A 13,042-nucleotide genomic window follows, 5' to 3' on the forward strand; every position below is an offset into this window, starting at 1 on the left:
TTGGTGACAGTATTTCACAGTTCCTACATGTCATTCAGCTGTGTATTGGATTATAATAACCTGAGGTATAATCTGTTTGTTGTAAACTGTGCTAATACAATACAAATGGTACACTGGAAGGCCACATGATGACTTAAAGTTCAGCAACATTGGCCTCTCCAGCAACAGTGACTAATAATAACTTGAAGACAGAGCACGGTGTTGCCCACACAAACACAAAACACCATCAGGGTAACTCACATGACACTAATAATGTAGTAAACATTAACTAAAAAACAAAATAAAGGTTACTTAGTGTACCTCAGTGCACATACATGTTAGCAAAAATAAGAAGCAAACTTCTTTTAATGAAATCTAAGCAAATTTGATTGATCATAGAAGGGACTCTGTGAATTCTCCTTCCTCAAAAAAAAAAAAAAAAAAAAAGATAAAATAAATGTTAATATAGTCATAATTTCAGTAATATTTTACTGCAAAATTGCCTTCTTGAATTAAATATAATTATCTTAACACTTTTTACTTCTAAAAAACTTTTTTTGTTGTTGTTTTGCCATATTCTACAGGGAAACTATATGTATTGTTTTTATTTACTATATTTTTTATTGTATATGCAAATAAATGTTTTTTATAGCAGTTTTACATTATTTTTCTATTCAAATGACAAAATAGTGCTAGTGCTGTACAATGATTAATCACATCCAAAATTAAAGTTTTTGATTAAATACTACATGCATGTGTACTGTGTATATTATGCATACAGAAATACACACACATGCATGGATATATTTGAGAAAAATATGGTACGTTTATATATTATATATATTTATATATAATATTAATTATGTTAATAAAATATATGTAAATACATCTAAATATTTTCAAAATATATACTGTATATGTGTGTATTTACATATACATAGTAAATATACACAGTACACACACATATTATGTAAAAAAAAAAAAATAATACAACTTTTTTTATTTTGGATGTGATTTATCACGATTAATGACAATTAATTGTTGCACAGCACTATTTCCAACCTGAATGTATTTACACTCACACATAGAATTTTGAATGAGCTAAAACCATTTTGTTGGAGGCTAGTAGTGCGGAAGACAGCCACATGCTATTGAGTTCAATGCACAGTGGGTCTTATTCCCTGTCTGGGATGGTAATGTACTTGTATGTAATCTAATATCGACCCTTGTTTCATACCCCCACTACGGATCGGCGTCTCATTTTCTCACCCGGACCCATATTTACATAGTCAATGAACAAGATGTTCTTTTGAACTCTTTCCGGCTTCCACAATTCATTAAAAGAACATCACAGAAAGTTTTGTGGAAGGTGCATCGAATTGGGTCAGTGTGTTAGCGCTGAGGGCGTTGGAACACCCAATTCAAAGGAATGCGCAACGGGTATGGATGCTCACCTGTCCTTACCATGTGACGTGTGTAGCCTTTGTGCACAAACATTAGTTTGCACAGTGCAGTCTGATGTAGGAAGACATAGAGAAATACAGTCTGTTTATTTACTACTAATCTTGAAAAGATATTATGCTCATCCAAAAATGAAAATTCATTCCTCTTGTGGAGCACAAAAGATGATATTTTGAAGAAGTTGTGGTTTAAACAACATTGGAGCCTATTAAGTTTCACTGTACGACAAAAAAAACGTTCAAGTTCGAAATGACGTTACATTGATTAAATGACAGAATTGTTATTTTTGTGTGTACTGTCCCTTTAAGGAGAGGTGTCTGTGAAGAACTGTTAAGCAGTGACATAAGTGAGAAAGGTAGATTACCAGATATGACAGTGTACTTCACAATGATCCGTTGGATGACAGCTACAAACAGAAAGACATGTTGTTTCTATCAGCAAAGACAGGGTTTTTGAGTTAAGTCTGTATGCATGAGCATGCATAAAAAAGAGAGAGAGCTTGAACACATATACACAAAAACACTGCAGTGTTGCAAGAAAACTGTCAGAATTCACAGTGATACATTCATATTTCATCCCAGCCTGTGCCCCTGCTGTTCCCTGAGCTGGCAGTAGACCTGTTACTGAGCCCAAAAGCAGCCTACCAGTCTCTGTCTCTGTAGGGAAATCTGTTTAACAACCTATTGGTTTCTTTTGCTCTCTCCAAGGAATTCTGTCTTTCATCCCATGAAGCCTTTGAGCTGTTGGTGCTCGTGGGCCTATGCATTTCAAACTTGCATCTATATTTAGTATTTACTGTAAGCATAAATAATATTAATGAAATGTGTAATGAACTGCCCACTGGCACTCCACAGGATTTGAAAGTGAGGATGTTCTGTGTCATTATGTGATCCTGGACCGCGAAACCAGTCATAAGTAGCACGGGTATATTTGTAGCAATAGCCAACAGTCATTGTACAATGTACATTTCTTTTATGCCAAAAATCATTAGGATATTAAGTAAACATCCATGTTCCATGAAGATATTTTGTAAATTTCCAACTGTAAGTATATCAAAATTAATTTTTGATTAGTAATATGCATTGCTAAGAACTTTATTTGGACAGCTTTAAAGGCGATCTGTATCTTGTATCTTGGCCAAATATTGTCCTATCCTAACAAACCAATCATCAATGGGGAAAAAACGACCATCATGACTGGTTTTGTCGTCCAGGGTCACAGATCAGTCTTTAGAAGGGTGTAAAAGGTGCATCCCAATTTCAGTTGAAAATAAACCAGCTCTGTCATTACCCTTTTAGGGTTTTCTCTCATTATAAATAACAAATCTTTGTATTATCAACTGAAAACATATCTGTTCCTGCCTCGGGTCATTAAAACTTAGTCATAAAACAGCGTGGTACGCGTAATCTACGCGTTAAGTGCTTGAGTTCACGGTAGTGCAAAATAGCGATTACTCACACAGCTGTAGAAAATACATCTATTGATTTTTGACAAACGAGTCAACAGGTATGAAGTGTAGTAACCCCTGTCTTCCCACACAAAGCGGGTTTTCAGCGCGGTATGGCATATATTGCAGTGCGCGGGAAGAGGGAAGAGTTCATTCGACAGCTGGATGTGCTGCTGCTCTGTTTTCCGCGGAGAAAGACCTGTTACTCAGTTCCTGCTGCTTGTTGAATTGCATCCCGGTGATCTTGTGGCTTTTGGGAATACCGTAAAGCGTTTAAATATTTAATTCCCGCTGTATTCGCGGTTATGGCGCGGGACCGAGCCCCTCAGCGTGTGCTTCAGTACCAGCAAACTCTGGTGAGTATTGCTGGTCAGCGTGATTCGCTTTTTGTATCGCGAAACCAGCTGTTTTATCCGCAGAGGTGCGTAAAAGTATGATTGAGCTGTGGGTTTATTTTAGTTATGAATGAAATCACCCTTTGAATTGCTTAGTTAGACGATAATACGTAAATCGAACGGCGAGAATGTAATGTAGCCTAATTATTGTAGGCCAGGAGTGTAAAAGTCGGTTAATATTTCATTTGTGCGTGTTGCTTGGCATTTGTAACAAACTTCTATGCGTTTCCAGCTAATTAAGTCATTTGTACGTTGATATAGGTGGCAATTCAAGTCTGTGGAGTCCACAATATCATTTGAAGCATAACTAATGGCATCATTTGCATTATGAGTTCATCCACATTTCAAGTTTAAGGGCATCATCAAAGTCCCCCCTTCATCCCTGTTTCATCCCTCCAGTGCCCCTCCTACTCCTGCTCTTGCACTTGTGGACTAAATGTAGATCCACTCTGAATATTAATTGACTCATGCACCAGTTTCCCCCCATTTCTGTCACATGGTGATTGACAGCTGTACCCTGGAGCACTTGACAGGGATATCTCTATATTCAGGCAGATATGAAAAGAAGGAGAACTGGAGAAGGACACGTTCAAACGGTCGGTATGGGGAACAGTCTCTTCGTTCTGCGCCAAAATCCCCAGCTTCACCCCTCCCACTAACATCCATCTATCTGAGCAAGTTTTTTGCACTGTTATGACAAATGCGTTTGCATAATGAAGGTAGGCGTGAAGTGGCCGCACTCGGATCCATGTGTTGCATTTGTATCTTGTCTTTTTGAGTTCAGGCTATTTCTGAGCAGCCTTTCTCCCTGCAGGGCCAGACGATGTGTTCCACAGCGTCTATGTGTGTGATGAATGAAACTGGGACATTTTTTTTTTCCGGCCCTCCTTTCCTTATCGGCGAGAGGATCAATACTGCGCTATACAAAATGGTGGCTGGAGACTCACGGTTTTATTCCCTTTCTCAAGACCTTTCCCTTTGACCAGGGGTTGGGCCACGATCTGATTGATGTCTTTATCATTTACTGTCCTCACGATGTGCTTCGCTGCGCTGCTAGACACGAGTCTGTCTGGACAAATTTGGCCAAAGGAGGATTAGTCTGTGTTGTGTGCTTTTCCATGCCATGTTTGTTTTTCTTTCAGTATGTGCACAAGCTAACTCTCTGTATTTTGTTGTCTATTAATTGAATTTCTCCAGGGATATTCCAATGCTTACACTTTTGTGACTCACATTTTCCAAGTCTAAATGTTCAAATATGGCACTCCATACTGTCAGTTTTAAGAAATCTCGTCTGGCTCAAGCCTAAACTCATGTGATTGCATTGGCGATATTATCTTCTCAAAGGACCCTTTTAAATGGTCTTGCAGGTAATGGCATCACACGTGCAGTGAGTTTGCTCTTCAGTGGCCTTTTGTATCTTGCAGCTCTCGATTGCACATACCCACACTATTTGCAACCCCCCTCCCCCACAACCCTCTTTCAAAGAATCTATTTCTCTCTAAACTTTCTCATCTGCACTGCCAGTACTTTTTCTATATTGTTTGGAAGTAAGTAAAGGACCATGACGCTTACATTTCTGCTTCCTCAGTAGAGCCAGGTCAGATGTGTTTCCCTCAAGCTTTCAGCAAAAATAGCACGCCTGGGGACACTTTCCTCCTAGCTTTAGCACACGTCACTTCTCTGTGTCACTGTGCCCCGACTGCATGGACCGGTGGAGAGTCTCTGCTATCACCCTGTCTGATCATTGACGGCATTCAATCCATCAAAAATCCGTCCACCATCTCTAGCTGAAATGCCGCAGCCCTAGCAGGGGTTTACATATGAGAGCTGGGTAGAGATTACAGACAGGTATCAGTTTGGAGGCAAGCAGTGGCGGAAAGCAGGTGCGCTGTATTTCCATGCAAAAAACAGCCATGAGTGGCTGTTTACTTGTCGGTAAATTCATGGTAATGCTAAAAGATGGATTGAGTAAAATAGGGATTGAGTGTGCTGGTAAAACTGGTTGAGTCAGAACTGACATTAGTCAGGACTACAAGAGCAGCAGCAATTAAAGGAATAGTGCACCCAAAAATGATAAGTGATGACACATTTTGACATTATTTACTCACCCTCATGTCATTCCAAATAATTTTTTTCTTTTGTGAAGCATTCTGTGAGATGTTTTTTCCATGCAAAACAAGAGGTTGCTGACTGCAAAGTGAATAAATTTTTTAGATTTTTAAAGAAATTAATTTAACAAAAGTAGGTCTGTCACTAACGACTATTATGTTAATCGAGCAATCTGTCGATTATTTTGACGATTAATCGAGTAATCAGATAATTGTAATAATTTTTTTAATTCATCAAAAAATCCTAAAATAAAAAGGATATTCAGTCATTTATTCATTCATTGTATTCATTTATTTATTTTTGAGTAACAAATCAGTATATTACAATGATTTCTGAAGGATCATGTGACACTGAAAACTGAAGTAACGGCTCTTGAAAATTCAACTTTGCCATCACAGGAATAAATTAATTTTAAGTATAATCAAATAGAACATGGTAACTATTTAAAAATCACTTATTTTAAATTGTAATAATATTTCATAATATTACTTTTTAATGTATTTTTGATCAAATAAATGCAGCCTTGGCATAAGAAAGTTCTTTCAAAAAAGTTTCTTAATAAGTATATGGCAGTTTTTAATTTCGGATGTCAGTGTCACAGATAATAGAGAATACACAGTTACATAGTGTACTTAAATTTGATACTATTAACTGCAATCAGAATTTGATTGTGATACAGCAAGTTTGAAAAACACAACTTGAAATGATAAAATGTATATTTTGTTTTCTCATATGACCTTAGAACACTTGGAATAAAATGCAAAAGCCACATTGATTCTTTTGATTTGATTATTTGGTCCCACTTTATATTAGGTGGCCTTAACTAACTAATGTACTTACATCAAAAAAATAAGTACAATGTGTTCATACTGTACTGCAAAACACTTTTGGTGCTACTGAGGTGGGAATCGGGTAAGGTTAGGGACAGGTTTGGTGGTATGGATAGGTTTAAGGGTGGGTTAAGGTGTAAGGGATGGGTCAACAGTTTAATTATAAATGAAATTACAGAAATTAGTTACAGATGTTTTTTAAATATAAGTACAATGAAAAAACATGAATGTACATAATAAGTGCATTGCATCAAATATCAAAGGCCACCTAATATAAAATGGAGCCGATTATTTTTATTTTGAGGCTTTACTAACATCTCCTTTTGTGTTTTGTGAAATGAAATAGATATTGAGAAGTAAGTGGGTAAATGGCACTGTTTAATTTTTGTATGAACTGTCCCTTTAAACCTCGCCTCAGATGTAGCAGCCAAGATATATGACCCTTGCTTTTGACCTTTTAGTGTGTGTTTCAGAACTGAGGATGTACAAGAACAGATGTTTTAGACAGCTTTCCAATGTCCTCCATCAAGGGGAGTAGGATTTCGGCCACCAATGAGATCAAAGACAGTAGATGTGTAGAGGATACAAGTCCTACGGTGTGACATCAGCCTCACCACACATCTCCAGCATGGTGCATGCAGTCACAGACATGTGATTATGCTTTTAGCACCGCTAGGGGATCTTTACGGTGCAGTTACTAAAGCAGAAAGATGCTAATGGCCTCACACTTTACCCACAAACCATGGTGGGAAGTCTCTAACAACCAGTGGTACTGCCTGCGGTTTGGTCATGCATGCACGTAAATTGATCAGCAGTGTTCATATGCTCTTGGATAAATGATATGCAGAATAGATATGCTATTCATCACTCACCGAGATGATTTGACTCCCCCATTTATGATTTTTTTTTCTCAAATGAAGCGATGAATAACCTTAAGTAGGCAAGGCAACAGCACTAATGACAGCCACATCTACCTGATTGCAAAATGGATTAAAGAAGGCAGTTTAATCTCACATCAGCTTTTAGTCGCATGATCTCCATCCAAGCATCTGAAACACCATTTGGCCCTGAACCACTATAATTTAATACAACACCTCAGGTAAAGATATTACACAATTCTTTAATATTCTTCATTCTGGCTCAATGTCAAATCAGCCCACACCAGGTGCGCTGGATTGCAGAGGAGTCATTAGTGTAATGGGATCAATGCCTCGATTCTTTTTTTTTCTTAGAAGGGATGTTTTGGGAAACAGGAGGAGCTGTGGTTGCTGACAGAGGTTGTTTTCATGCGTCTTCTGGCTCTGTTAAATGCTAATCCAATACATCCTTTTCCTTACTTTTCCCATTATATATATTGAAGAAGGTCTGACACGGAGGAGCTAAAACATGTGCAATATCTTAATAAGATTGTTTGTAGAGATGTGACATCAATACCCTGACTAAGGGAAAGAATTTGCACAAAAGGCTTGATAACACCCTATCAAGAATATGTGCAAATTAGATTTTTAAAGCCAAGAGTTGAGGTAGGTTTTAGTTTACAAGCTAAATTTAGAGCTGTATTTACACTACCTTTCACATCTTTGGGGTTTTGTCATTTTTTATTTATTTATTTTTTTTTAAATAAATTGATAGTTTTATTTAGGGCTGTCATTAATGATTATTTTGGTAATTGAGTAATACATTTTTTTGTGGTAATAAAAGTAGCGGCCACACTTTATTTTAAGGTCCAGTTCTCGCTATTAACAAACAATTAAATATTGCTTTTGCCTGAACAAACTCTCAATTTGCTGCTTATTAATAGTTAGTAAGGTAGTTGTTAAGTTAAGGTATTGGGTAGGATTAGGGATGAAGAATATGGTCATTCAGAATAGGTGCTTTATAAGTACTAATAAACAGCTAATATGTTAATAATAGGCATGATAATAAGTAACTACTTAATAGTGAGAATTGTTCCCTATACTGAAGTGTTACCAAAATAGCAAATAATAGCCTTTAAAATTACTTAAAATACATATATAATAGCAATAAGGCAATGATAATCAGTTTAAATGAAGTATCAAAGGCAAGTAATCTTATGGTTTTATTAAACAAAACTGTTAAAATACATAACGTATTATCAACAATACAGGCCTGAGGACTGTTTTTACACTTTACTGCGATCTAGTCCCTGTTTCATATTGACTAAACAACATTTAATTTAAATGTCCTATTAATCATTAATACAACAGAAATGCTACAGCCACTAGGGCTGGTAAATGATTAAGATTAATCGCATACAAAATAAAAGTTTGCCTAATATATGTGTGTACTGTGTGTAATTATTATGCATACACAAGCACATTAATGAATATATTGAAGAAATATTTACAAGTATATGTATAATTGTATAAATACAAGAATAAATGTACAATTTTTATACAATTTATATTATATATAATTAAAAATATTTTGTACATAACATATTTCTCTTAAATATATACATTAATTTGTGTGTATATACACATAATAATTACACACAGCGCACACACATATATTAGGCAAACTCAAACTTTTATTTTGTATGCGATTAATCGCCATTAATCACTTGCCAGCCCTAAAAGCCACTGTCATTTCTTTAATATGTGGACATCAAAAGGTGTAAATTCAGAGCAACTTTTATTTTGAAATCGTGATGAACAGTTAACATGTTTAGAAAGATCTTGATGTATTTCTCTGTGTTTGCATAGGTTTATAAATGATTTACCTTACAAATCGGATGAAAGATAGCGGACGCTGCGTTCCTAGATGAACGTTAATAAACCCAAACTCACAGCAATATGCAGAGATGGAGTTTGAGACGCTCCAGGCATGTAAATGATAACTGTTTGTGTGGTTCAGCATTTACTGTAAATGGAGCCGCTCTGACATGCACATATTTTTGTGGGTTTAGTATATCATGCAGCCTTGGAAAATGGTCTAATAATGCGTTTCATCAATTCATGTGCCACTTCCAGTATTTTGGCGGTTACTTGACATGGGCAAAATGCAGTTGAGGAATTAAATCAAGGAATCGTGATAGCCCTAGTTTCATTTACCAAATTGCTGTTATTTCTATTCATCACAGATTCCTGAAAAGGATTAAAATGTTTTTTAAAGGGTTAGTTCACCCATAAATGAAAATTAGTCCATTATTTACTTACCCTCAAGGCATCCTAGGTGTATGACTTCCTTCTTTCAGACTAATGCAGTTGTAGTTATATTAAAAATGGTTCTGGCTCCTCCAGTCTTTATAATGGCAATGGGCAGGTGATTTTCTTCATCAGTCCAAAACAAGTCCAATAAAACGCATCCATCCATAATAAAAAAGTGCCAGTCACTTGCTTCATTCCTGAATGAATCAGCCGTTTGAACAAATCGATTGAATGAATGATTCAGGTACAAAGACAGTGACTTGCTGCCACCTATTGGCGGTTTCAGATTCATTTTTAAAGTATAAATTTAAATAGTTTAGGCCCAGTTTCACAGACAGAACTTAAGCCAGGGGTGCTCAACCCTGGTCCTGGAGAGTGGAGAGTTTCAACTTTCCTGCAGAGTTCAGCTCCAACCCTGACCAAACACACCTGAACCAGCTAATTAGGATCTGAAGGAGCACTTGATAATTACAGACAGGTGTATTTGATTAGGGTTGAAACTAAACTCTGCAGGAAGGTCGATCTCCAGGAACAGGGTTGTGCACCCCTGGCTTAGGCCATTGTGCAATTAGGACATTTAAGTATTTTTTTTTATAATCGTGTCTTAGAAAAAAAACACATTACTGGTGTGCATCTAAAGACAAAACAAAGGCACTGATATATTTTATGATCAGTCGGTGCAAATTTCTTTCAGTTGAAACAGCTCAGACTTACATTTTAGTCTAGGACTAGGCTTAAGCCTTGTTTGTGAAACCAGGGGGTTAATGTTTCTATATTCCAAACATTAACGTTTGGTTAATGTTTTAAAGAAAACATTTGAATGTAATGTTTAAAGAATGTTTTAAGGATGTTTTAGCCTGAAATAACGTCCCTGTAATGTTAAATGTAAACAATGATATCACATTTTAACTGTAACATTTCAAGGAAGTTTTGGCAATGTTCTTGAAGTAACAGATTATACAATATTCTTAATAATATTGTATAAAATAACATAATAAAATAATAAAATAATTGTCATAATGTGATGTGTTTACAAAACTATAGCATTTCAACTGCATCATTCTGAGGATGTTTTGAAGATGTTGTTTAGGTAACAGAATAGACAATATTCTTAATAAAACATTGACACAATGTTTCATGGTAACTAATGAAGAACATTATCTCAACCACATTAGGAAAACATTACAAGGATCTGATTCTTACACTGATTCTTGATGTTTCTGTGAAAGACACGTGATTTTTTTTTTTAATCCTTAAAATGATCTGATTCTGCTGAATTTCAGTCTGTAGAAGCACTGCATTGCTATAATAAGAAACAACAGATTAGACTGAATGAAAACATATAACTACATGATGATATCTGAACTATCAACATGTTGCCAACATGATGACACTTTCTCTTGCTGTTTTTGCTGTAATAAACATAGTTACACTGACTAGAGAAAAACATCTGAAAGACAAGTCAAATTACCCAACTAAAGCATCTAAACCTTTGTTAATCTCAATAAGATTACAAAAAGTAAATGTATGACAGAAATAAAGTAAATCTGGTTTATAATAAGTGAAGCTGGCAATGCTGTTTCTGGAGTTATTTAATGAAGTTGGAGCTTCATCAAACAAAGGCTGGGTTTTTACTTTCAACCAAATTTGACATCTGAGCAACATTAGAGTCCACATCCAATGTCCAACTGGATGCTTCCCGAATAAAGGAGAAGTCCACTTCCAGAACAACAATTTACAAATAATTTACTCACCCCCTTATCATCCGCGATGTTCATGTCTTTCTTTCTTCAGTCGTAAAGAAATTATGTTTTTTGAGGAAAACATTTCAGCATTTTTCCCCATATAATGGACTGCTATGGTGCCCCAATTTTGGAACTTCCAAAATGCAGTTTAAATGCGGCTTCAAACGATCCCAAATGCAGTTGTAAACAATCCCAGCCAAGGAAGAAGGGTCTTATCTAGCGAAACAATCAGTTATTTACATAAAAAAAATACTATTTAAATACTTTTTATTCTCAAACGCTCGTCTTGCCTTACAGTCCTTGAACTCTGTGTATTCTGGCTAAAGACAGTTAGGGTATGTCGAAAAACTCAGACCGTATTTTTTCCCTCAACTTCCAAAATCATCCTACATGATTGCAGAAGTTCCGACCCAGTCTTTGCAAAGTGAACATGCAAAAAAGATCAAACACCCTTAACAAAAAAGGTAAAACAGCGATATAGGATGATTTTGAAGTTGAGGGAGAACATGAGACACTTCTTCCTCGGCTGGGATCTTTTACAACTGCATTTGGGATCGTTTGAAGCCGCATTTAAATTGCATTTTGGAAGTTAAAATTCGGGGCACCATAGCAGTCCATTATATGGGAAAAAATGCTGAAATGTTTTCCTCAAAAAACATAATTTATTTACAATTGAAGAAAGAAAGACATGAACATTGCGCATGACAAGGGGGTGAGTAAATTATTTGTAAATTGTTGTTCTGGAAGTGGACTTCCCCTTTAAATCTTTATTGGTATGTTAAAGGATAATGTTCAAAGAATGTTATCAATAAACATTTGTAGAATGTTTTTAGAGAATATTATCCTGCTTTTTAGGAAAATATTCTGAGAACTAAAATAAATCTTGCCTCTGAAAACATTACCAGAACATAGCATAATGTTCTCGGAAACATATTCTTCCTGATTGCATCTTATTTTAAATGAATTTATTGTTTAATTACATTTTTTGATAAAAGTTTATAAATCTAATTTAAAAAAAGTGAAAATGGCATTACAAAGGTTAAAAAAAAAAAAAAAAAAACTTTAAGGAGTCAAATATCACCTTGTCTTTGGTCAGAAGGTGCTCCTATTTTTTTTTTTTAAGTAGAAGCACTAGTGCTCCTGAAAAGAAATGTAAGCGTTGAGTCCTTAAGAATTTAATGTTACCTTTTAAAAACTAATTGCAAATGTTTTTGCAAAGTGTAAACTACTAAATATAATCTACAAATCATGCAATACTGTACCTCTAAATAAGAAGTATTTTGAGAGCTCAACTAAACAAACAATCTTTTTCTTCTTTTTCTTTTTTATTAAACACAAGGGGTCATTAATGATGCTGACATTATAACATGTACAAAGTCACACACAATGTATCTTTAATTTGGCCAGAATTGCAGGTGCCTAGCTTAATATACAAGAAGGTTTAGAGAAAATATGAAGATTTTTATGATGTACGTGTTTATTTAATTTCTTTATGCGCTCGTAATTTTTTCCCATGTTCACTGTACAGTTGGCTAACACAGACACATTCTAGGATTTTTGCCATGTTTTTGCTGTCTAAGAAAATCTGCAGAAAAAAGTAAGTTGTAATGCAGTTGTAATTTGAGTTCTGGTAATGTCAAATATGTGGGCCACATTTCTCCAGTGTGACTGCTCTTATGCCACCCGTCTAATGAAGAACCAATTGGAACGCAGCAATTGATGACGTTATCAGTGAGTGTGTGTTTGGATAGAGACCAAAAGAGACAGAGGGAGAGGGAGAGAGATGTTCAGTTGAAAATACTCATCTTATATGATAGGCTTAACACAAATGTCTTGTAGCCTCCAAGTTATTTTCGTTCTATTAAAATCATCTCTGGTGTCTGGTGTGAAAATGACATCTTCTTTA

At 35.6% G+C, this 13,042-nt stretch overlaps 1 protein-coding gene across 5 annotated transcripts in view; it reads left to right on the forward strand.

Annotated features, from left to right (window-relative positions):
* Window positions 1–13,042, forward strand: part of clcn2a (chloride channel, voltage-sensitive 2a) — a 78,698-nt gene that overhangs the window by 1,154 nt on the left and 64,502 nt on the right. For 3 of the 5 annotated variants that reach the window (XM_051138002.1, XM_051137993.1, XM_051138011.1), the window contains exon 1: window positions 3,106–3,243. The exons of 1 other annotated variant lie outside the window; for it this stretch is intronic. In XM_051138002.1, coding sequence (XP_050993959.1) covers window positions 3,193–3,243 — 51 coding nt within the window. In that variant the 5' untranslated portion in view covers window positions 3,106–3,192. Of the gene's footprint in view, window positions 1–3,102; window positions 3,244–13,042 lie in introns of those variants that run through there. One more of the 5 variants, XM_051138023.1, reaches the window with a different exon arrangement.

Source organism: Labeo rohita, chromosome 2 (genome assembly GCF_022985175.1).
Source record: "Labeo rohita strain BAU-BD-2019 chromosome 2, IGBB_LRoh.1.0, whole genome shotgun sequence".
In the NCBI taxonomy this organism is placed as follows: Eukaryota; Metazoa; Chordata; class Actinopteri; order Cypriniformes; family Cyprinidae; genus Labeo; species Labeo rohita.